General features: G+C 38.9%; 3 protein-coding genes across 4 annotated transcripts in view; 2 read left to right on the top strand and 1 right to left on the bottom strand.

Moving 5' to 3' along the window:
- The window catches only part of ptgr2 (prostaglandin reductase 2), a 10024-nt gene extending 8402 nt beyond the window's left edge, over positions 1 to 1622 (top strand). For both annotated transcript variants that reach the window (XM_053632197.1, XM_053632198.1), the window contains 4 exons: positions 118 to 239; positions 480 to 567; positions 666 to 705; positions 793 to 1622. In XM_053632197.1, coding sequence (XP_053488172.1) covers positions 118 to 239; positions 480 to 567; positions 666 to 705; positions 793 to 857 — 315 coding nt within the window. In that variant the 3' untranslated portion in view covers positions 858 to 1622. The remainder of the gene's footprint in view (positions 1 to 117; positions 240 to 479; positions 568 to 665; positions 706 to 792) is intronic.
- An 89-nt stretch (positions 1623 to 1711) lies between these two features.
- tmem62 (transmembrane protein 62) lies at positions 1712 to 18330 on the bottom strand. Its single transcript, XM_053632196.1, has 14 exons — positions 17950 to 18330; positions 16630 to 16741; positions 16392 to 16529; positions 15041 to 15086; positions 13453 to 13594; positions 13237 to 13361; positions 12937 to 13059; positions 12023 to 12178; positions 11669 to 11828; positions 10972 to 11085; positions 8987 to 9071; positions 8794 to 8889; positions 7537 to 7655; positions 1712 to 4041 (listed from the first exon to the last, which is right to left on the bottom strand). Exons 1-14 carry the CDS (start codon positions 18142 to 18144, stop codon positions 3727 to 3729), a joined length of 1926 nt encoding a protein of 641 aa, XP_053488171.1. The 5' UTR covers positions 18145 to 18330; the 3' UTR covers positions 1712 to 3726.
- A 1521-nt stretch (positions 18331 to 19851) lies between these two features.
- LOC128612247 (ras-related protein Rab-10) lies at positions 19852 to 25735 on the top strand. Its single transcript, XM_053632199.1, has 6 exons — positions 19852 to 20410; positions 20663 to 20723; positions 20848 to 20986; positions 23106 to 23195; positions 23330 to 23431; positions 25482 to 25735. The coding sequence occupies exons 1-6, from the start codon at positions 20284 to 20286 to the stop codon at positions 25563 to 25565; spliced, it is 603 nt and encodes a 200-aa protein (XP_053488174.1). The 5' UTR covers positions 19852 to 20283; the 3' UTR covers positions 25566 to 25735.
- The last annotated feature ends 911 nt before the right edge of the window (positions 25736 to 26646 follow it).

Raw genomic sequence — 26646 nt, 5'->3', positions numbered from 1 at the left:
TACAGGATGTGTAGCTTATAATCTTATAATATATGTACTAAATGTATGTCCATTTTCTCACACCAGTACTAGTTTTTGTGATGAGGAGCTTGTTCTTATCTCCAATCTGTATTGTAGATGAACAGCGGCAGTCATGTGATCCTGTGTGGGCAGATCTCTCAGTACAATAAAGACGTACCCTACCCACCTCCGCTGAGCGAGAAGACTCTAGAAGCTCTACGCTGCAAAAATATCACCAGGTACAAACACAGCTAACAGTTTCTCACTGAATAGCCACGAACTAGTATTAAAGCTTTTGATGTTTTCAAATATTGGCCCAAAGATGATCTTTCAATCTCACCTGAGCAAGCACAACATTTTTTTAAATATCAAAAGCTTAAATCAAATACTAGTATTCATAGTCCAAATGAGTTTTGCTGCCTTCTTTATGCTCATGTTTTTTTTTTTTTTTTATAATTGTTTGCTTGGTTTTCATTTAGGGACAGATTTATGGTTCTGAACTACATGGATAAACATAAAGAAGGGCTGGAACTGCTGAGTCAGTGGGTGAAGACTGGCCAAATTAAAGTAAGAAGGCTGACTTTGTAAAGCAAAATTTATTGCTAGGAAATATTAACATGTGCATGTGCTGCAGCAACAATTCTTTCTATTTTTTTTTGCTTCAGGTGTTAGAAACTGTAGCAAATGGAATAGAAAACATGGGTGGTAAGATCCAAATCAGATTTGATTATCATATAGCATTACTTCGGGAATATTACATTCGTATTCAACTGTGTGCAACTTTTATTGCAGTGGCCTTTTGCTCAATGATGACCGGAGGCAACTTTGGGAAGCAAGTTGTTAAAATATCAGATTGAGCTACACCTCACCAGCAGAGGGTGCTGTTTGTTTCCTACAAGCAGCCCTGTGTGTTTTATTTATTTTCAGTTGTAATTACTACAATATAATATTGTATACAGGAAATGTCAAATTATATTGCTGTATGCTATGTTAGGATAGCACAATCTGCACTGCTATAACTGTGATATGTGCCTAAACAACACTAAGTATATTGAGAATTTTCTCACCCATTGCAATGTCTTTTTTGTTTGTTTTTAATTAGAGAAAAAAAAAAGCATAGCGGTGGATGCTGTCTTGAATGTGGTTCACATGAAGCTTATGTCTACTTAAAGGGAAACCGAGCCGTTTTGCCTAGAAAATATGTCACTAAAATATTTTTTTTAAAACCTGCTGGTTATTAATCATCCTGAGAAACATTGCTGTTTTTCCTGGCTCATAGTAAAAGGCTGTTTATTCCCGAAATGTAGCTGTTACTTTAACGGATCAACTGTGGACACCTTTTGAAAGTGTGCCTTTGATGAAAACCCACGCATGCAGCCTTAATGCCATAAGCATATTAAATCAAGTATATGAAGTAAAAGTGGAACATATTTAAAAATAAAAAAAACTTGTGTGTTTTCTTTTTTTGTTTGTTTATTTTGTCAGAAAGGCAAGTTTTCTTAAAATTTTAAATGATCTTTAGGTCATCACTTATACTCTGATTGAGCAGGGAGCACTAGGACTCACTCACCTAACAGTGTGTAATTAAGTTTGCACTGATTGAGCAGCAATCTTTAGCATTCAAGGAACATACATACGTACTACATACAAGGAAATAGGCATAAACAACACGGTACAAAAAATTTAATAAAATAAAAGTATATTATTTAAAAAAAAAAAAAAAAAAAAGTTCAAGTAATATCTCACTTCACCACAACTGCAAATGAACAAAGATTGAGTTACATATTGATCTGAATGAACCCAAAAACCAAAAAAGAAACCATTTGAAACCCTTCACATTGTTGAGAGATCTTCTAGAACAGCCAAGTGTTGAAGTCTTTACATTCTCAAGAGACCTGAATTGACCTATGTGTAATCAAACACAAATCACCAAAAAAATAAATAAATAAATGTAATAAAATCTACCACAGCATTTACAGGAAATAGACTGAAACGTGTGTGTGGATTACACAGTAAAACATCTCCAACATGAACACTAATATTCTCTCTGCCTTTACTCCTATCTGTACAACATGATTGTTATGCATCAATTGTCTTGCTTGGATTGTTTCCCTAGTCTGCAATCTGTGTTTATCACATCCAGCTGGAGTACAGCATGAGAAGCTTAAGAAAAAAAATCCTTGGAACTTCCGTGAGTCGACACTTTAATGGAGCTATTGTCATTTCCTGCAACTTGATCCCATAAAGCTATCCTACATACATACAGTTTATCCTCACACGTATTTACTAAAACAGTGGTTTCCATAGAGTGAGATCAGAGGTCTCTTGCCAATGTAATACGATAAATAAAGCATATAGTCTTGTACTATGTCTAGGATACAGCTCAGGCACTCATATACTGTACAGTCTCCACAGAAGCCAGTCCTCTGCTAATCTAATATAAAAGAAATCTCATGAGGTTACTCTTCTATACTCTTCCTTAAGTTGTTTGTGCCTCGCAATGAACAATCGGCATGTTCTGATGAGCCTGTGCAACTGGTGATGAAATTTGATCGAAGCAGAAACGAGAAACACGTGTCACACTCACAATGTTGGACATTAGGTTTCTGTATTCATAGATATAACATAGGGGTGTAACTTAATCCACTATACGCATCTGGTTAGTGCTCAGACCGTTCCTATGTGTATTCGGATTTAAAGTGGGCGTGGTTTAAATCACAAGTCACCCCCCCCTTCATTTTTTTTTTTTTAAATCTAGGGAAATAGTCCGTCACTGTTTATACTCCCGTTCACACAGTTATTATTATTGTTTGTTCCTGCCCGCAACATTTTCTAATGAATTTAGTTGGTCTATTTTGCAAAATATATGTCTGAAAAAACTAGAAGCCTAATTTAATTTAATCCACCAACAGTTGCTAAGAATGAATGAATGATCACCAGCATGAAAGTGAAAACCTCTCACTGGTATGACTTTTTTTTGGAATGCCAGTCCTGATGCACACCTCTAGTCTCAACTTGATGTCATGTGGACCTTTCCGGCAAACTTGCTTTACATAATGATAATAATAATAATAATAATAATAATAATAATAAGTCTCCAATTCATGTTTAGAACATAATCTGTTCATTCTGAATAATCTATTTGTGTTTGGTACATAATCTCTAGGTACCATAATCATAATACAAATACTCTATTTGTATTTGGAAGGCATGTGAATAAACAGAAAAGATTTAACAACCTCAATGCTGACATCCATATGTCCAAGTAGCAAAACCGCAACAGTCAGGAATTTTTTATTTATTTATTTTAAAACCAAACTATTGCTCTCTTAATGAAACGAATTATGTTGCGAGTGGTTGTCAATAACCACGAGGTCAGAGGGTCTCAGTGCTCATCCAAAAATCTGGATTTTATCTAAATGATAACATTTTTTGAGTCTGGCAGTCAAGCATGGCTAAGGCAATTTACAACTTTCAGTGATGAATTGGTGGAATACTTGTGTAACCTACTGAAAAAAAAGCAGAGTCCCACAAAAAGATCAGTGCTAAAGTAAATGGCCCAACATGCCCTTGCGTAAGTAGTACACCTTCCCCTATTACGATATAAACAAATTAGTAGTGATTGTATAGAAAGATAGAGAGGTTAGAATTTGGCACACAAATGTGTAGAACACTAAAATGTTTCAAACTGTGTCTGGGAAAAAAAAAAACTGGTCAGTTTTGCTGTCATAGCTGCGAGTTGCTCTTGTAAGTGAGATTTGGAGCTGGTCCCCTCCAGACCTTGTAGATGAGCAGCAGAGCCATCAGCAGAGCCCAGGTACGCACCGGAGACAGGAAGAAAGCCAGCAGGCCGTAGGTCTCCAGCAGGAAGTAGCAGGAGTATGCCTGCCAGATGAAGAGTAGCAGCATGACCACGTGTACAGCCAGAGTCCTCCAGCGGGATCCCGGTCTGCGGAAGTGAGAGCGGAAGGAGCAGCCGCTGCAGCGCTGGTGCAGACTCCAGCAGAGGTAGCATGTCAGAGGCATGTTGAAGAAGATCAACTGTCCATAAAGAGAAACAAAAAGAAAAATGTGAGATTGTGTTTTCAGCTGTAGAATGGGTCTCTTAATACATGGGGTCTGAATCAGGTCCCTGGAGTACACAATAATAGGGTGCGTTTCAGTCACCTGCCTAGCTCCCTAGCTTGTGACTCAATACATCATGTACAATACATCACTACACATTTGGACACTGATGACTCGATTCCTGGCGACATGACTACGTACTCTCGTTTTAAAATGTCACCACTGGCATTTATCAACAACAGGAACAGGCAAGACCGATATCTTTCACATTATATGTCTCATAAATTTGTTAGCTTATTTATTCACATGCGTCTCTGTCAAGGTACTTCAAGCTGGATTGTAGGCTTGCTAGTGGAGTTAAAAAAACAAAACAAACATTAAACACTTAAAAAGTCGTTAGACTCAAACAAACCGTATACAGAACGTCAAATAAAGTAAAAAATCATAATTATTTGAGAGCTACAACAACGATAACAAGCCACTTACATTTGTAGATGTGTTCGTCTGCAATTTTTTTCGTGCTGTGAGACTTCAGAAACATGACATCGTTTCTAGTAAGGGAACATCGTGAGCATCGATACTGCCTGGTTTTTGTGGTGCATTGTGGGATTTTTTTTTAGGGAGCGAAGGATTTGGCGATCGAAAAACCCTTAAAATGGCAGACTTCCTGATCAGTGTCCTGACTACTGAACTAAGGAGCTGGTTGAGATGCACCCTTAGTGTTTTTCCTGTTCTAACACACCCACTTCAACTCATAAGTGGCTGTTAATGGCTGATTAGTTGAATCAGGTGTGTTGAAGCAGGGGAAGCACTAAAATGTGCAGGACAATGGGTACTCCGAGACCAGGTTTGGGAACCTGTGCGTAATCAGTTTAACAGATTTAAACAGAAACTACTGACTTTTAAAATGTAGCACCCTAAAGATCAAATCCAGCCTATCCTCAAATAAGATGGTAGGAAGACACTACACACTTTATATTGCAACACCAGAACAAGGCTAGCTATAGGAACCTGAGGGGAAAGTCTGCTATAACAACATTGAGCAGTACTGTATAGTCAGTGAATAAAAGCATGGAAGTTAGCTAAAGCTAGCGGGTTCAAAAATCAAAAACACACAACACAGCAGGTAGATTTGCCACCTCACACCTCCAGGGTCCTAGGTTTGATTTTGAGCTCTGTGACTGTGTGGAGTTTCTGGGTGTGTCTTGTGTCTCGTTTCCTCCGGGTTCCTCCTACCTCCCAAACATGCATGTAGGTGGACTGGTAATTCTAGGTGTGAATGAGTGTGTGTCCATGGTGCCTTGCAATGGGCTGGTATCCCAGCTAATGTTTCTGGGATCCACCATGACCCTAACCAGGATTAAAGTGAATAAAAATGCAAACAAATGCAGCTGTTGCCTTCTGCTAAACCACTCCCCAAATAGACTTGCACACACACAAACACTGCCTAGGCCAGAAGACTCGAGGCCTGCTGCACGAAGCCTGTTTTGCTGGCTACCCAGGTAAGTTTGCGTTTAGTTTTTTGGTCTCAACAAGGTGGATTGGTTTTTAGCAATTTTAATCATGGTAACTTTCGCTACCTGCTCCGGAGCGGGTTTTATTCTGGGTAAGAAATTGCAAACTCAAACTGGACCAATCAGCTGTGAGTGAACCCTTTAGTGTCTGTAGCGATGGCTTCACTGTTTGTGGAGAATCCTGTGGAGGCCGGAGTGCAAATAAAATGTAGGGCACTTCGAAGGAAAATAATTTTTAGGCACAGACACGACGTCCTGGCTTTTCCTGATGACCATCTGTACGAAAGATCTCAATTTTCAGCAGACGGTATAGTTTAGAATGCCGGCTTCTTGAACCACACATTAAAAATCTGACACAGCAGAGCAACGTTCTTTACTGTACTGCAAAATGCATGTATTGCTTTGCGGTTCTTTGCAGATTTGCATGTGGTGGCATTATTCCAATCCTCATATTTTCACAAATTGATATTTATTTGAATAATATTTAATTCAAACAACTGACATTTATATTAAATGAAATTATAAATTTCCAGGCTTATGCATTTACACAATCAGCAGTGTTTGCCAGCGATTTTCCTGAGCTTTGGCAGCCACAGCGTTGTTACTTTTTGCGGTTAGTTTAGGTTAAAATTCCTCATATTTCCGCATAATAATTTCTTGCTCTTTTCTGAAAGGTATGCACACCTGCTTTTTTCCATGTTGAAAGCTACTGGCTGTTTGTTGTTAACATCTGGCATTTAATGCACATGCCAAGTAAACATGTACGTTTACATGGACAGCAATATTCAGATATTAACCCGATTAAGACAATACTCTGATTAGTGAACTACCATGTAAACAGCAATTTCTGATTACCTTAATCCAGCTAAAGTCATACTCGAAGTAAACACAAATCGAATTAAGACGTGGAGTATTCCTGTTTTAGTCGCATTATAGACACCTTTCGCCGCATTTTGCAGCGGAACACGTACAAAAAAAAAATTCTCTTTCTATTAGGCGTCATCAAATTCCATTAAAACGACTCTTTCCTCTCAGAGGAGGCCTGTTGCTGGAGAGTTTGTATCCACCGTTGTCTATTTGCATGTATAGCATGACAAATAATTAACTGCACTTGAAGCTTTTGTAAAATTTAAAATGAAACACCCAAAACTGTATACGGTACCATAACAAAGACGAACTGTATGTTGATGCGTGAAATTCTGGAGGGAACGTCGGACGGCGTGGCGTAGGGACGTAATGACGTGTGCTGTTAATTGATCTATGTTCTATAACATGGAAAACAGGAACATGAAAGGAATATTCTAAAAGCGACTCATGTAAACACCTTAATCACAATATTGTCTTATTCAGAATAAGGTCAATAATTAGATTACTGCTGTCCATGTAAACGTAGTCAGTTGATTCAGGGTTAAAACCTGGGCCAACAACCAGCGTTGATAACCAGGGTCATGAAACCTTTTAACCTTAATTAACCCGGGTTGAATTTGTTTGGTTTTGTCAACTCTGAGCTTGTTCAACTTGCTTCATGCAACAAGCCTCTGAATGCTAATGTAAGAGGGGGAGCTTTCTGAATTCACTGGCAACATGACTGACCGACTGTTGAATGTTGTTAGTCCACATAATTGGTTTAATTAATTTTTTTTCCCCTATTTACAAATCCTGGGGCCACACAGAGACCAGAGAGGTTTTTTCTTTCTTCTCTAAGCAGATATTTTACTAACACCTGCTGGAAATGTGAGAACCTTACCAAATATTACAAAAATGTTTTGTGTGTGTATAATAAATTTATATCATATCATATCATATCATATCATATCATTATATATATATATATATATATATATATATATATATATATATATATATATATATATATATATATATATATATATATATAGTAAATCACTGCTCCCCAACCCTCTTACTTGGGTGTCTGTTCACAAGTCAAAACTCTTACCTGCATCACACCCACAACATAGGTCAGACTGCCCTCAAGAAAATGCCCATCCACAAACACACCGAAAGCAAAGCAAGCTCCATTGTGTCCATCAATCACCTCCCCAATGAACCACGGACCTGTGAAAGACCAGGTTAAATCCAGAAACTAACAGCAGACAAAATAAGTATATGACATCCTGTAGATGTGTTGTGCCTCTAGAAAAAAGTCCTGGTTAATGTGTTCTTACTATATAGCGTCTTTCTGAACCACGTCATTTAGAGATAACCTCAGTGATGTGAACATGTGCAGTATTTTTTCTGTGGTAAATCTACAATAATTTATCTGGTAAATAGATATGAGGTAGTGCTTCCAAGCTTGCGTTTCTTAAAAACTCTGAATTAAATCCAGAATTCTTGAATCTGATTGGTCAGAAGATGTTGGTTTATTTTCATAACGACTGCAGCTCTGACAATAGTGCTAGCCAATTCAAAGCACAGGTTTATATTAAAAATGCTTGTTCTAATACTTTACCGTTGCTATAGTAACAGCTAATTCACACGGACTCGTATGGTGGATGCTCCACATGAAGACATTTTAACAGATTAAAAACCACACGCTGTTATTTAAAGAAAAATTGCTAAGGATTTTAAATAATGAGGCTTCTGTAAGGAGATGCTTATTTAACATTCATGGAATGAGTCCTGGGTGTCTCGGGGGTTGTGTAACCGTTTTGTAACACTCGGTATGTTTTCAGACATGGACGAGTCTTCAGGTCAGAGAATGTTGTACTTTCGGATTGCTCTGTAACATGACAAGCTGTGATTTTTCTCTTATTAAACGTCAACAGAGAGAAAACAAGAGGGGCCGGTTAGGGACGGACGGTTTAGAGCTGCTATAACGGAAGTGAAAACTGGAACTAACTTGCTTCATCAATTGAGGGGCAGGCGGGGACCAAACTTAAGAAAAGGAAGATTTTTGGGAGCATCACAATTTTCTGAGATGTGCTAACCTGTAACTCTGCCCACTAGAATCTAACACTCTCCCTTCACACACACTGCTGGTGTGCATGTCTGCATGTGTGCCTCTGTGGCTCAGATCAAGCCTCATTTCTGAATTTCTGCTGTAGAGACAGAATCTGTTGACATGGTTTATTAGCTCCGAGGTATGCAAGAAACTCCTATAACAATATTTCACGCCCCACTTTTTGATTAATACATAAACAACTCTGACAAACAAATGAGTGTAAATGTAATATGAAAAATGGGATGATCTTACCTAATGCTGTACACAGATTAAACAGCAGCAAGGTGTAGTAGAAAGCATTGATCTTGCTAACAAGGTGTAGGGGCATAAATGCTTGAGCGTGCCACCCTGAAAAGACACAGTGTATGTGGCATAGTATACACTGTAGATTTTACTATAGATTGGTTAAATTTTTTTTTGTGTCATATTTACCACTGAGCCGCACCTCGGGCAGCGGGCAAGTGCAAGAATCTGAAAGCAACAAGGACGCCCACATTCAGCAACACGACAGCTACAAAAGCGATCCGTGCCTAAAAACACACACACACACACACACACACACACACACACACACACACACACACACACACACACACACACACACACACACACACACACACACACACACACACACACACACACACACACACACACACACACACACACACACACACCAGTGTTGTGTGACTTTGTACTGGATCTACAATTCACTACACCTTTGATATTATTCATGGATGCTCCTCTTTATCAGGTCCTCACTCTGAATTTAAACAGTTATATAGCTCCTTTATGTTGGGTCATAGTCTTGATTTCTCACGGATGATGTACATGACCAGTGTCCAGATTCCTTGTGACTGGAGCGTCTTCAACAAGCACTTATGTAAGAAGCATGACTCGGAAGCTATTGATGATCAGCAAGCTATTCAGCAACTTCTCCAATGCTGCAAGAGTGCAGTCTGGAGTGTAGCTGGCAACTGATTGGACTGCAGGGCCTGCTAGGAAATGGAAAGCTTGCTCTTCTCTATCAGAAGAAAGAATATCCTTGGAAAGGAGATAAATGCCCTTACTGCATTGGAACACAGAGTAGAAGAACTGCCAGCGGGCACTGACCAATTCCAAGAGCCGTTAGTGACGATGCAACAGCGCGATTAAGTGCGGAGCTCTGTGAAGGTGCCCGGATGTACTTTCGGTGGTACTTTCGGAGTCCTCGCTAACTATACAAGCGCATGGAGCACAGAACCAAACATATAAAAAGCTGACGTACATGCAAGAGTATCATGCTTTGCAAACCAGTGCAAGTCTAACATCATGGTGCATTTGGCCCTCAGGGAGATAATGCCCACGACAGGAGATTCAGTGAGCATAGAGATCTTACAGGCAGTATTCCTATGAGAGCACTATGAGAGTTATAGCAATGGGGCATGGGAAATAATCAGTAAACTGATACAAATGAGAAGGCAAATATGAACATTTGGGACATAAGCAAAAACCAACTGGAGCTACAGATTAATAGTAAGAAGAAGAATTTATATAACAACTTGTATCTTGCTTTTATTATTATTATTAATATTAATAATAATAATATTATTATTATTATTATTATTATTATTATTATTCATCCATTTTCTGTACCACTTATCCTACACGGGGAGTTTGGAGCCTGTACCAGGGGACTCTGGGCATGAGGAGATGGACACGCTGGATGGGGTGCCAACCCAAGGCAGGGCACAATCACATACACATTCACATGCTACAGACAATTTGTAAATTCCAATCAGCCGACAACGCATGTCTTTGGACTGGGGCAGGAATCAAACCCCCAACCCTGGAGGTGTGAGGCAAGCGTACTAACCATTAAGCCACCGTGCCCCCCCTCCCTACTATTATTATTATTATTATTATTATTATTATTATTATTATTATTTTTATTACTACTACTACTACTACTACTACTATTATTATTATTATTATTAAGTAGTATTAATAATAGTGAGAGCAACTGGGGTTGCACAAGCTAGTGCACTCAGAGTGCCAGTCCCAAGCAAAATGGGAAGGTTGCATCAGGAAGGGCACTTGGCGTAAAACCTGTGCCAAATGAAATATGCAGATCATAAACCAGATTTCCATAATGGAGCCAGATGCTCTTCTGTGGCGACCCATAATGGGAGCAGACAAAAAAAGGTGGTTCCCTGGTGGTCTAGTGGCTAAGGATCCCACATTCTTCCCGCTGCAGCCCAGGTTTTATTCCCAGGCAGGGAATCAACCCAGCCACTGGGGGCTGCAAAAGCCAGTGCGCTCTTGGTCGCGGTACCAGCCCCTTTATAAAATGTAAAAACTGTGCCAAATCAAATATATATATAGATCAACAATCCTCTGTGGCGACCCCTAATGGGAGCAGCCGAAAGAACAACTATTTTTTATTATTATTACCAGGATGTAGTGGTCAGTGAGGAGGATGAAAGACTGGAAGAAGCCAAAGCTGGGTGTGAGGTCCTCCTGCATGGTAAAAAGTTGCTCTCGTACCTTGGTCCGACCTGCCAAATTCTTACACACAAGCACACAAAGAGAAAGAAAATATTTCATAAAGCACAGAGACAAAAGAAATGTGACTGGGGTGCTGCCAATATGTATTTAAATCCCCCACAATCCACTAGTATTTTGGACAGCCCTTTGAAAAAAAGCACACACACACACACACAGAGCCAGATGCTCCACACACCGCTAATACAGCACAAAATAATGCAGAATATTGTACAGCAATTTATCTAGTAGTCCTCCTGCTGTCTGTTTCTGCAGTCTTGTGTTAATACTACAAGATGCGTTTATAAATGATCTACATGGCCAATCTTTATGTAGATTGACCATTAAACAGAGTATTACATGGTGTTGTATTTTATCAAGGTGTCTTGACGTCCTTAAGGTTTTACATTATTAGATTTTATTTATTATTTATTTATTTATTTAAATGGTATTTTTATTCACTGTTCACTCTAGCAACAAGACCTCTGAACTGCACAACTTTAATACAGTAATATGACAAATTGACACAGAAGGATCTAAATAAACTCTTGATCGAATATAGTTAACCCAAAGCTGCACAACCTTAAACTGAGCAGCCTTCACTTACCTCTGCTTTGACTGTGATGGTATGTAATCCAGTGGAATAGACTTTTGGATCCCAACCCAGCACATACAGAGGTCCCCCTACACACTCTGCTTTCCCCAGGACCTCTCCATCCACACTCACATACACTGCTGTAACTGGAGCTGATGAAAACACCAGGATCCTGCAGAGCAAGGATGACAGTCAGCGCTAATGACTGTCAAACCATCAAACTATCAAGGAACTGTAACAGGTAAGCTAGACTGCAGGCAGTGTAAAGTAAAGTATAGTGTGTAAAATAACAGTGTATATAGTGAGGGCTGATGATGGGCAGCAATGATGCTTTAGGACTTGAGAAGACACACACAGAGGGGACACCTGATGTGTGTGGAGCTGTAGATGCGACCCAGAGGCTCTACTCCTGGATGCAGGTACTGAGCATCTTTGGGGTTGGTGATGACCACCGCTGGCCAGTCCTCAAACGTCAGGTCCGAGAAACTCAAGAGGTCATGGTCAAAGGCCAGGATCCTGTATCTGATGACAGGAACATGGCAAAAGTCTAACTTTATATAAACTGACTGTCTGCAAACATACCAGTAAATCATCGTTTTCTTGTAGTGCTGAGGTTTAAAATGTGATTCATGTTCTATAACAGCATATAGTTTCAGTGGTAATTTAAAATGAGGTTTATATTAACGTGCTTGTTCTTAACTAGTTATCACTTTTGTAGCAACGGCTCATTCACAGAGACGCTCCACATAATGCAAAATCAAATTATGTCTCGTTATTTAACAAAGAAAAACGCATAATTGTGTATATTTCAAATCTTTCTGTTAGTAGATGTTTATTGAACATTTATAGAAGGAGTGTCAGCGCTTCGGTATAGTTAAGAAGTTTTCTGGCACAGGAAAGTATTCAGAATAAAGGACTTTTCGCTTTCCAGTTTCTCTGTACTATGACGAGCTGCTTTTCTTTTCTCTCCCCCACCACTTTTTTAAAAATTATTAACTCCAAGAGGTTGACGAGAGAATCAACAGCTGCTTTAAGGCAAGTGATAAACGGAATTAACTTGCCTTGTGGACATTCCACAACATCAAAGGTTAAAAGGCTTGGAGAAACATGCTGTTATAGGAGAATAATCCACTTCGCTTCATGTTGGGCTACATCACACCACCCCACCCCTTTTGTATTTTATTCCTTACTTATTCTATATTAGGAAAAAATAAGACAAATCTAATATGGACAGTGTGTGTGTGTGTGTGTTCATGTTCACTCAACCCTGCTGGTCTTACCTGCGGTTGTCCATCCAGTCTCCCAGCTCTAGCTCCAGTGTTCCAGTTGAGTGTCTGCTGTGGAGGACAGGCATCAGACCCCCCAGCGTGTGCAGGTGCCCACACAGGTATGCCACCGCCTTGCTGCACACATGCCATATCACAAGCACTAATTGATTAACATCATTGGATTCAGCTTAGCATAAACAAATGACAGCAGACATTATGTTAACAGTTTACACATTATACTTCCATCAGTAGAAGTACATTTAATAAAAAACAAGATCACTCATACACAAACTTATCAGTACCCTCCCTAACCTCATCAGGGCTCTGACCCCTGGAGAAGGGGAGATGACCGTGGAGGTGGTGTAGTGTCCAAACCAGATGGTCTGATTGCTGCTCTGACTCTCCTGCCTGAAGGTGGCCAGCATGTCAGTTTGACTCTGTGAACCAGAAGATCATCCAAAAATCAGACGGACAAATGTAACTGTGAAGCTGGCGCGAACACGTATTGCAAATCGTCCACAAACCTACCTGATTAAGTATGCCAAAGAAGTTATAGGGACGCTTAGGCCCAGGAGTGAGGGTGGCATCAGCACAGATAAATGAATAGTTCCCAAAGGGAGTGCTGTGTACATAGTGGAAGGAGCCAAGCTTCTGGTTGGCAGAATACTTCCTGAACACCAAAAGCACAAGTCATAGAATTATTTACTAGCTGATGAACTGCTTAGCAAATTAGGTGCATCGATGTAATCTTATACCACAGCAAGCACTGTTGAATTCTCGAATCTGATTGGCCAGAGAGTGTTAATTTTGTATAACAGCACGGCTCGGACAATAGTCTGGGCTGTAATTCAAATCAATAAGCTTTTTCTAATATGTGGTGGTTTCTATCATAACAGTTAATACTCAAGGACTTGTAGGACAGAAACTTCAACAACTCTAAACCTTTTTTTTTTTTTAAATTATGATTAATTGTAATTGTTTAAATAACAATAAATACCAAAGAAAAATGCATCATTATTATTATGGTATTATTATTATCTGTGAGCAGATGTTTAGCTTTTCTGGAAGGAGGCTCCAGTGTCAGTGCTTTGTAACAGTAATAGGCAAATTTCTACTTGGGGAAAGTCTTTAGGACGGAGAGAAAAAGGAAAAGGGGGGAGGACCCCAAAAAAACAAAACAAAGAGGAAGTGTTGAGGAGGGGACGGTTTATAGCTTCTACAACATAATTAATGATAGGAACTAACTTGTTTTGCAGATGGTCCACAACATTAAATAAATGGATAAAAAGCATTTATTTTAATAAATAAGAATGGTAAAAGTTGCTGTGATATAAGAGGAACATGCTGTTAGAAGAAAACAATCAACTAGGTGCTGCTAACAGGAACTCCATGTAAATTATTTGGCTGAAAGTTTGTGGGCACCTGATCACCACACCCATATGTGCTTTTTGAAGATCCCGTTCCAGATTTAGTCCCTTGTTGACTGTTATAATAACCTCCACTCTTCTGGGAAGGCTTTCCACTAGATTTTCGAGCATGGATGTGTGGATTTGCCCATTCCATCACAAGCGCATCAGTGAGGTCAGGCTCTGATGTTGGATGACGAGACTTGGGGCATAATCGGTGTTCCAATTCATCCCAAAGGTGTTCAGTGGGGTTGAGGTCAGGGATCTGTGCTGGTCACTCGGGTTCTTCCCGGATTTGTGTTACAGGGGCATTGACATGCTGGAACATGTTTGGGAGGCAGTTGGGTGCTTCAAACGTTGTGGCAACAGTTTCAGGAAGACCCACATATGGGTGTAAAAGTCAGGTGTCCACCAACTTATCGTCATATCATGTATCACACCACCTGGTTGTTCATTATTTTCCCTCTAACACACCCTGCTGTGTTTTATTCCTTACTCAATCCACTATTGGTGTGTCTGTATTTATGGACATTCACCAGGCCTTTAACTGGAATTCAGCCATTTAGAATTCCAACTAAATAAGCCTCTAAATGTGACACATAACTGTAAATAAACAAAGTGAACCTTTCTAATGACGTTATAAATGTAAACCAAGCCAATGAATTTCCCAGCTACACAATAGCTTTGATTATAAGAATTTTTGCACAGACCTGTAATAATTGTTTATGCTATCCAGAGATATAATATTGAAGGCATCTGAGGAGAAAAGAAGACACAGGTTTAGAGTATATTTTCATGAAGCAGAGGAAGAAGATGGAAGACCATTGGACTAATGAGAGCTCTTGTCGGGAAGCTTGTAATGCAATACCAATTACAAGGTCTGTGGGGAAATGGTCGGTATGGATACAAAAAAAAAAAAAAAAAATACCACAGGCAAGCCGTAGTATTAGAGCAGTGGGTCCCTAAATGCGCAGTCTTTATCAACTGTTAACATGGTCAAGAGAACAAAGCAAATTATTCATTTAATACCAAATATATTTGGATTAGTAATTCTGCTTCAGACAGACTGAACATCTTGTAAATGTATTCCCTTGCCATAATCATAAAATAAGAATAACTCAGGTTTTTAAAGCATTTAATAATTAGTGATGTAAAATGTGATGGTTTCGCTTGGGTCCTAAATTGTTTTGATGCTGGTGGTGGAGATTGAAAGTTACTAGACCTAAATGATCAGCAAAGATTAAGATGCAACACTAGTCTTCCATTATTAGAATTTTTTCATTATGTACGTAATCACTGTCTAGCCCACACAACAATCACAACTGACCAGAGTTTTGATTTTGATCATGTTTATAAATATAGTATAACCACACTAACAAAATAATCATATTCTTCAATTCATGCTCATAACTTGTGCTAAAAATCATAACTTGTGCGGTATATCATATACATATAACCAATTCAATACAGAGTAACAATTTTTATTCAACCCATATACAATATTTATGAACAAATCATACTCTTATTAACCTGGGGATGTAAGCAGGAGTGATTAAATATGATATTTAAAACTTGCCCTAATTGCAGTACAATGTAGGTTCTATGTTTTATCTCCGATACGAACAAACAGTCCCTTCCGAAAGTACTGGAACAATAAGGCCAATTCTATGGTTTTTGCTATACGTTTGGGTTTGACATCATGAATAGATGAATATGACATGAAAGATATAAATATCAGGAAACTCTGATCAGGAAAATCAGAAAATTCTGATCTTTCATCTCATATTCATCTTTTGACCTCAAACCCAAATTGTATAGCGAAAACAATAGAATTGGCCTTGCTGTTCCAGTACTTTCAGAGGGGACTGTATGTCTAAAAAAAAAAAGAAAAAGTACAAGTTCATTCCTGTAGCATTTCAACTCACTCCCTAATTAATAATCACTTCAATAGGACACAGTGAGATTGGTGTAAATGTAAAATTATAATAATTATAATAATAATAATAATAATAATAATAATAATAATAATAATAATTTAAAGGCAGAAAAATAAATACTCACCATGGTTTCCACGAATGTCTATCCATTTTGTGCGCTCTAGCACTCGAGATTTCTTTAGGACGTTGTGATAGGCCTGCCACTCCACTTCATGCTGAAGAGAGCCAACTTTATTCTCTGTCTTTGCATCTGTTAAGTCCCCTGGTAAATAATGAGTAAAAGCCACATTAGTGCACCAGACCTTAACTAATGTAACAAATCAGGACAAGAATCCATGTCTGACGGTGTGAAATTGTCTCACCTGTGGCGAGTACAAGAGCTGGTTTAATGACCTCAGTAGTGTCTGTGCAGAACCTTTCGAAGTCTGGGACACGTCTTGGATCACGGAAGCGACTTATATGAATGTCTGATACCTGTACACAGCAGCAAACAGAGATTTACCATACAGTACTTTACACATAAAATAATTAAGACAGTTAAGAACAACAAGGATATCTCAGAGGCTTTGGTATAGGCATCTAATTGGAAACCAGACCCAGTCACCATCATGTTCCACTGTTTCAGAACTTGACACAGAACATCATGTAGATCTTCTCTCCAAAACCTAAGGAAGATCTAAACTGACAAATATTTTAATAGCAGTATTTCAGTAGACTTCTATATTCACTAAGGTCATAACTTACAAACTTCAGTATAATAAAGAAGCAACTAATTGATCTAAAGTAGGATGCTGTTTTTGATTACTATCAAGTTTGATCCTGCGCTCAGGTTTATATTCTCCTAGTGTCCTCATGGGTTTCTTCCTGGTTCTCCAGTTTCCTCCCATCTCCTGAAGACAGGGTTACTATCCAAAAGGTCTGCCATTGTTGGGCCCTTGAGCAAGGCCATTAACCATATCTGCTCCAGGGGTGCCGTATCATGGCTGCCCCACGCTCTGACCTGCTTCCTAACAAGCTGGGATACATAATGTATATGTGCCTAGTAATGTAAATAGATCATTCTTCTTCTAAATTGCTCCTAGGTGTATGCATGTGAGTGAATGAGTGTGATTTCTGCCTCACACCCTGTGTTTCTCCAGATCCATCAGGAGCCAAACCAGGACCAAGTGATAACTGAAGATGAATGAATGAACTAAGGTTATAACCTACTAGGTTAATTAAAGGGGATAAAGAAGTATCCATCATCTGATGTAGCTGCTTGGGACTCTAATCTCCATTCAAATGCTATACACCCAAAAAAGAAATACTAAGGTAATAAAATAAAAAAAGATTACAATATATTAGAGTTAAAAGCAGGCATAAGTAACAATATTTTTGTAAGTGAGGAAATAAATTTTATTTATATAGCATATTTAAACACAGCAAAGCTGACCAGAGTAAGAAAAAGTTCAATAGAAAACATATTAAAACCGAATAGAGACAGACGATAAACAATAGTAAAAAATTAGATTAAAACGCCTGGGAGAAGAGATACGTTTTCAGGCTGTTTTTAAAAATGATAATAGAAGGTGCAAGGCGGATATCCAGTGGCAACTGATTCCATAAACGATTATATATATATCTACTATACATCTGAACTGTATAGAAGACTTCAGGTAGCAATAGACCTCGTACCGACTCACCTGCACAAACCAGAAGATGTTGTCCAGTTGTGCGCCTGGAAAAGGTGCCTCGGATTTCTTCTTAACGTCTTCGCCGTGGGACTGCGCTAAACTCCGTTTAGAGTAGCAGGTGGTGTCGTAACTGTCCAATACCCAGGAAGTAAAACACGCCAGTACCAAGCCGGTAACAACCAGGACAACAAACAGCCGGAGCATCCTGACAGGAGCGGTGTTCCTGTACAGCGTCAAACCCTGTCCTGAAAATCACCGGGAATACTGGCCATGGCCCCTCTCTCTCTCTCAGCTTAGTGCTTAATAGCGGCAACCAAAAAATCCCGAGCTGTTCACTGGCGGTGAGACTAAGGGGGACAGTATGCGATAGGACAAACAGCCGCGCTGTCGTCACCGCTCACAGCTCACACTTCCGCCTTTCTGGATTTTTTAAACCGAGGCCACAGATCAGCGCGCACTGGCGAGACGCATCACTCCGCATCAGAGCGGAAATCCTCCGCAGAGGACAAAGTAGTCACGACTTTCTTTTTTTTTTTTCTTTTTTTTTCTTTTCTTAACAGAATAGATAAATAAATAAATAAAGGGGGGATGCAGTTAATATTAATTAATACGCAAATAAAATTAACAGGCCTATGCAAATGAGATAATATAGACCTTTTGCCTTTTAAAAAGAATGATAATATTATTTTTGATTTACTAATTTGAATGTTGTTTTTTTTGGTATATTTACTCAATATTTTCGGAATCACAATCATATTATCAGCTAAATCTACAAGTATACAGGGCAGATCAGCACAAGAATATGTCATGTATGACTGTAAGTCAACGTAGATAAGACATACAAATACAAACTCGTTTTTTTTTATTTAGATACGTTACCAAAAAAAAAGAGAGAGAGAGAGAGAGAAAACAATTAACAAAACAATGGTTGAAGAAAATGTTCATATGAATTCGCTATAGATCAGCTTTGTCCACATAGGATATAATGCCATAATTAAACGAATTAATAATTTATTTAATAATCTGTCTGCGCATGCGCGGTAGTTCAGTCTCTGCCTGTCACTGCTCCATGCCCAATATGTGGTGCAAACAGATAAGGTAGAGTTGGTGCCACTCATAATGATTTTACAGTCTGCATACTTCTGTATTAATAATTCATCAGAATATCACACACAACTCTTGAAGAATTTATTTAGACCTTGTCTTGCACAATCAGAACCAAAGCATTGTATATTAAATGCATAATATTTCCAACAGTCATGACTGTCCAGAATTAGAACAGCATATACCTGTTTTAACTCACATTTACATTTATAGCATTTTGGCAGATGTCCTTATCCAGACTGACTTACATTTATCTCATTTATACAACTGAGCAGTTGAGGGCCTTGCTGTGGCAGCATGGTGTTGCTGGGATTTGAACTTATGACCTTCAAATCAGAAGTCCAATGTCTTAACCACTGAGTCCCTTGCTCTTCGTGCTGTAATTGTAACACAAACCAAACAAACAAATACTACAGTACCTGATATTTACACCACAAAAAGACTAGACCCTATAATTGCTGTAAGGTGCTAAAGGATGCTTTAATCCAATGTATTTATTTATACTTAATAATAACTGAATAATAATGTATTTCACTTGTTGAATTATGTGTTTCTTCAAAGCCTGGTAAAACTTAATCAAACAAAACACATTATTAAATGAATAAGTTATATCATGTTTACATGAGTCATCTTGACTAATGATGAAATAAGGTGTCATTTCGGAAGATGACATGCGCGCGGTGCAGCTCGAGCTACGTAGTAAAACCTAATGATATACGCATGTGCAACAACGCTGCGCATGCGCAGTGAAAATCGGGCAGGACGCGGATCGGGTTTAATGACACCGATGTTGGATAAAGAGTCTGCGCATGCGCAGTGGCGTGTTCTTCCTTGGCGTCCGAGTTCCGTGAAGTCATAACTGTTTTAGTCGCAAACAGCTGGGTTTTCTTTTCATTTTTTATTCGCCATAAAAGTCGTTTAGTCTATTCTTTCGACAAAACCGCATTCTTCTCGTTTTATGAGTTAGTAGGTGAGTTAACTACCGAGTTACTTTAATCGTGCGGAGTAAGTGGCCCTGTAGTAGCTATTAGCTAGCAGCTACTGTAGCTTAGAAACTTTGACAGTTAGGGAGCTAACAGCGCGCTAACTTTATTTATGTTTTTCATTAGTAAATTGTCTAGTATGAGCTGCTCTTGGTGAAGTTCTTCATTCAGATTCGAGTGTCAGAAAGGTGGGCCGCTTGCTTTTCCATTTAGACTAGTTCATTGAAGGAGTGTCCGCTTTGAAGCTCCATGCCAAATGGCCAAGAAGACGTATGATTTGCTGTTTAAACTCCTGCTTATTGGAGATTCAGGAGTTGGCAAAACATGTGTGTTGTTTCGCTTTTCGGATGACGCGTTCAACACCACGTTTATCTCAACCATCGGTAAGGATCCTTTGTGTATTCAGTTAATCAATAAATCAGCTAAGCTTAGGAAGTGTTTAGTAACCCTCCAGCCAAACGCAGAACCTGTACACCTGTACTTTAACAAAATGTCAGATCTGAGAAACCCAAAAGCAAAGAATTCTGCTCAATCCACAGTTTCTAATAGCTGTCTTGAATTAAATCAAAGGTCACTTGTGACTGCTGAAAGGTAGTCAGGTTTATGTAGTAACCTTTTCTAATGTAACTTTCCAGGAATAGATTTCAAGATCAAGACAGTTGAACTAAACGGCAAGAGGATCAAACTTCAGATATGGTAGGTTATATGTACTAAAAGGTTTCGATGATGTGTGTGTCAACAAAAAGAGAAAAAGAAGAGAAAAAAAATCTGATTACAAATGCAGAATAATAATCTTCTGTGATTAATTCTCCCATTTTAGGGATACAGCTGGACAGGAGCGTTTTCACACCATCACAACCTCTTATTACAGAGGAGCCATGGGGATCCTGCTGGTGTACGACATTACCAACGCTAAAAGCTTCGAGAATATCAGCAAATGGTTGCGAAACATCGAGGAGGTGGGATTGTAACCACTTAGATTCATCTTATATGTATTATAGTGTAACATGAAGGTTGATGAGCAAGAAGTTCCAGTGTACCATGGCTCTGCTTTTTTTTCTTCTTCTTCTTTTTCTTTTTTTCCCTCTCAAGATATGACACAATACCTGTAAAAAAAAAAAAAAAAAAAAAAAAAAAAAAAAGTAAAAATCTTCCTTGGAAGCCTTGTCATCTCACATAATATAATTGACATATATGTGATGTGATGCCTCAGGGTGTTTACTCTAGTGGGAGCTGTGACTTGGCATCCGCCTGAAATTATCTGCGTATTTTTATAACACATAAATGACAAACATTACAACAATGTTACATACGTAATATATTGGTGTAATTGTCATGCTTGGGTCTAAACAAAAACACAGTTGTCACAGCAAGTGAAATCACCTAATTGTCATCAGAAAGACAAATGTTTTTTATTTTATTTTTTATTTTTTAAATTTATTTATTTTGACCCCCTAAAGCTGGAATGAGTAGAAAGCGTACGATCATCGAACTTTCAACTTCAGTGCATTACTGTAAAAAAGTGTGCACACGAGTTCTAAACAAATTTCTTATTCAAAGATAAAATTGAGCTTCACAAATCAATATAAAATCCCATATCTCACATTGGAATTTATTGTTCTGTGTAAGAGAGGGAAACGATAGCACTCTGCTGTAACTGTGTGTAATGAGAGGACTGGGCTTGTGTGTCACACTGCAGCTGATCAGTGTCAGGAGATGCAGATGTAGGTATTATATCCAACCTACATTTACGTTCACATAAAACTCCATTTAAGGTCTATATTCATATTGCAGCTATATTCTGAATATGATGTTTATATGCGTACAGGCATAGGAATATTCCTGTATACATGGTTGTTGTAAGTATGCCGGTCTGCACGGGCACTTTTCCTGCTGTTATTTCCCGGGAGCTTCAAGATGCTGCCGTCGCAACCAACAATTCCTTGCAGACTGAACGTACGCATATATCTCCTTTCAGTGGAGATTCTGAATAAGGTGTTTACATGCAACAGATTTTCCGACAGGCATTTTCCAGGGGTGGGAATCGGAATATGAGGAATCAGAATGCTGTCTCAATCTGAATCGGGACAATCGGATTTTACGCGACTCGATACTAATTAGAATAATTCCAAAGTCCGATTCATATTGATGTGCATGCATTTCATGCACGCAAAGTCACCGGACCCTACATCACATAAATATATGCTAGCAAATGGCTGGGTTTGTTGGTGTAGTCATGTTCATGTATTTGCATTTTCACGAGTGTAAAGGTCATTGCACACCAAAAGCATCACAGCTGGGCACGTCAGGGCATCAAGTGTCACTGATTTAGTGAATACAATGTGCAAATATCTGTAAATATTCTAAACATATATTGCTACTATACGGTATGCTCACATCAAAGTCTATAACGAATGCGCTTTTCGCTTTTGTGCTCGGTTTTAATCGGCGCCATGTGCTGTTGGGCATACGCTACGAAAAAAGAGCACGAATGTTGTAGTTTGTAGGGTTTCTACCTAGAAGCCATGACTATGCCTCGCAAAAGTGCACTTTTATTTATTATTTTTATTATTTTTATTGTAAACAATAAAATGTGAATGTGTAAAGGCCACACTGAAATCATGATCATGTGTTGGATGCAGAGCCAGGTGTAAAACGGACTTAAATGGAGGTTCAAATTAAATGAAGGATAATGAAATTCTAACAATAATAATCTGACAGTTTTAATTATTAGTCAATGTTACATAAGTCAAATTTATATGCATTGACCTACTTTGTAAATAATGGTTCATAAAAATCTCCTGAGCGCCCTTCCATATCCTAGGTGACCCCATGGTTGAAAATCTACACTGTAGCTCTTCTATCAGTAAATCTGAATGTTGTGAAATGAAAAATTAATGCTACAGAAACAGTGAGGTAGTCAAGTATAAAAGTATTCCCTAAGCAGAATTTAGGGGTAAGTCTTGAATGGCAGGGCAGATTACAGTCTGAAAATGTTCGCACCCAACATTGTTTTTAAAAATTTGTTTATTCTCATGGCTAATTTTTAATGCACATCTTATTTATCTTATATCCTAGCATGCAAATGAGGACGTAGAAAAAATGCTGCTTGGTAACAAATGTGATATGGAAGACGTGCGTGTGGTATCCAAAGCAAAGGGAGAACAGGTAAATTCCTGTCTTTTCCTACACGAGTTCACTGAACAGCTGAAGGATGTGAAGAGAATGCAGGCTTAAAGGGTGAGTTTTAGGGATTCGGTTCTGCCTCTCTTAATCACATCGTTGTCCTCGTTTGTTTTCAGATTGCCTCAGAACACAACATCCGCTTCTTTGAAACGAGCGCAAAAGCAAACATCAACATTGAAAAGGCTTTCCTGACACTCGCTGAGGACATTTTGCATAAGGTAAGTCCTGTAAATCAGAGGCTGTCAAACGTTCTGCAGTAAAAACAAAATTAATGTTTCACAAAAAAATTCCAACTTATTCAATATGGCCAGAAGTTTGTAGACACCATCTCACACACACACACACACACACACACACACGCACGTGTGGTTTTTTGAGCGACCCATTCCAGAATTTGTTTTCCTTTGCTGTTGTCATAACCTCCACTCTTCTGGGAAGGCTTTCCATTAGATTTTGGAGCGTGGCATTGGGGATTTGCTCATTCAGCCTCAAGGGCATTAGTGAAGTCAGGCACTGATATTAGATGCGGAGACCTGGAGTGTGTCTCGACCAGCTCCCTAGTTCAGTAGGTCGTGAATCAGTATATCATGTACACGAGTTTGGGGCCAAGTGTGTCGCACAAGCCCTGAAAAGTGAAGCCAAATCGTTTCGATTGCTCCCTGATGGCTGGATTCAGTATAGGTCATCAACCCTGCTGTCTTCAAGTAATCGAATGGGACGTGAGGAGAACTAAACAATCAAATTACACTTCAAATAAATTTTTTCCAAAGATGGTTTCTGTCGTTTTTATCACGCTGATGTAAGTTCAAGTGTTCGTTTTTTAAAAATAAGTTTGATTTTAGTTAGTTATTTGATGCTATAAGAACGGGGGTGTGACATCATGATTGACAGCTGTGATTGACAGCTTCTCTGAGCGAAGTAGTCACTGAGGCACCAACAGTCTTTTTTCAGGATCTTTGGGAGGAGATTGGAGCTTGAACTTTCATTTCTACATTTCCATAACTGTTTATTTCACACTGAAATAATGAGTTGAAAAAGTTGAGGGGCGTGTGCTTGTGGGAGTGTGGGCGGGACCTTGATGCAGCGGTTGCATTGCACGCTGCATCAAGGCTACTGCGCAGACCCAGACCCCGAGATGTCAGCGCCATATTGGGACATTGGTGGCTTCACTTTTCTACAAGAGAGTGAAGGTGCCTCATCCATCTTTTTTTACAGTCTGTGGTTGGAGCACTAGTAAGGACCCTGGCTCGCTACACATTGGAACACTGATAACTGAATTTCTGGGGACATGACTACGTACTCGCGTTGTAAAACGTAACCAAAAATTAACAACATTTAAAAAATGTAAGTTTTGTATGTCATATAAATTTGTTGGCTTAATCACATGCGTTTCTGTCATATGTCAAGCAGGATCATAGGCAAGCTATTTTTTTTGTTTGTTTGTTTGTTTTAATCATACACTCAAAAGTCATTAGACTCAAACAAACTGTATATAGAACATCGAATTAAGTTAAAAATCGCTAATGTAAGTAATCATTTGAGAGCTATAATAACAAGCCACTTACATTTGTAGCCGGACATTGTCTGAGAGTTCGTCCCCCATTTTTTTCGAGCTGATAGGCTTCAGAAAGCGTGACATCATTTCCAGTAAGGGAACATGGTGAGCATCGATGCTCCCTGGTTTTCACAGTGCACTGTGGGATTTTTTAGGGAGCGAACATTCCAGTGAACTGGGAGGATTTTGCGATCGACAGCCCTTAAAATGGCCGACTTCCTGATCAGTGCCCTGACTACTGAACCAGGGAGCTGATTGAGACGCACCCCTGGTGTGTGTGGAGTTCCACTTCATCCCGAAGGTGATCAGTGGGGTTGAGGTCAGGGCCCTGTGTGGATACTCGAGTTCTTCCACTCCAACCTTGGCAAACCATGTCTTCATGGACCTTACTATGTGCACATGGGTATTATCATGCTGGAACATGTTTCAGCTCTTCAGTTCCAGTGAAGGGACATTATAAAATTATAGCATACGAAGACACCGTGTACAATTGTGTGCTTCAAACAGTGTACAGTAGGTGTTCACAAACCTTTGGCCATATACAGTAGTGTGTTAGGCATGTTTAATTTAAATGTGTACAATAATATTTTGGCTGCTTATTGGAGCCAAAGAGGTATTTAAATTTTATCCTTAGATTCCAGTTGATATTATGCATATGCATAATACGGTGATAATTGTAGGTTGTGGTTTCAACCACTGTATCTTACTTTTAGACCCCTGGAAAGGAGCCGACCAATGAAAACGTTGACGTGAACAACAGAAGTGGCTCTTCAGGAGGGGTCAGGTGCTGCAGTTGAACACCAGTTTCACTGCTTTGCTTCCAAAAAGCCTCACACCATTTACAATGCACAAGATTGATCTCTTACAACTCTGTTAAATGCCCATTATGCTGGATAAGACCTTTACCTCTCACTGTACTTTAGCTATTGTACCCATGTAAAAAAAAAAAAAAAACAACAAAACAGAACCTAATTTTCCCCATTTTAAGACCTTTTGTTTCTTTAGGGATGATCTGACAGCAGCACTGTGTACAGGGAAACCGAGTCAAATAATTACCCGCTTATTGAGAAATATAAAAGGGACACGTAACACTTAACATTCATGTTATTGTGAACTCTGTGCCTTAATGCTGTTTAGAAATAGGAGAGCTTAGGTTATCAGACAGTTCTTGGTTAGAATAGTGGTTGAATTGCTGAACTGTGATCGAGTGTTTTATATGACATTTCCCCCTTCTAACATTCAAGGTTGTGCCTTATGACCTGCGGCAATGAAGTCAAAAGACTGTTGTCTGTTATTCCACGGTGTCTCGTTTTCATGCCCAATGTGCACACAATGCCTAATGGTTATTATTGTATTAATAACGTGCATGCAGGTTGGCCTAAAGAGTCAGTGTAAGGTATCACGTTCAAGAGAAATACTTGGGACCTTCTTGTTTGGTTCTAAGTACCGAGTTATTTTCTTTAAGTTAACAGTAATTATACGCACTTGTTTAATGAACAAATGCTGCTCAGCCCCACTGATGTTTTATCTGTCTGAGATTCTGCACTTTAGGGAACATATGAGTCCCAGATGCAAAGATCTATTCTGGAGATATATATATATATATATATATATATTATATACATATATATATATATATATATGTGTGTGTGTGTGTGTGATTTTAGGCTTATGAAATGATCTCTGCCTTGCTGTTACCATGTTTGGTTAAATTGCTGCTCTTTGGTATTTTTATTTCGTTTATTTTTCCTTTCTAGGGAGTTGGTTTCAGCATGCGTCACATCCCTGTCCTTTCCAGCATTAATCTTTCATTATCATTTTCATTAGACAATTGCTGTGTGGGTGCAGAGGACCTTTTTGGTGATGGTGAGGGGAAGT

The sequence above is a fragment of the Ictalurus furcatus genome, chromosome 9, assembly GCF_023375685.1.
Source record: "Ictalurus furcatus strain D&B chromosome 9, Billie_1.0, whole genome shotgun sequence".
Lineage (NCBI taxonomy): Eukaryota > Metazoa > Chordata > Actinopteri > Siluriformes > Ictaluridae > Ictalurus > Ictalurus furcatus.
The sequence above is the reverse complement of the archived record's forward strand: the minus strand, read 5'-3'. Positions and strand labels throughout refer to the sequence as shown.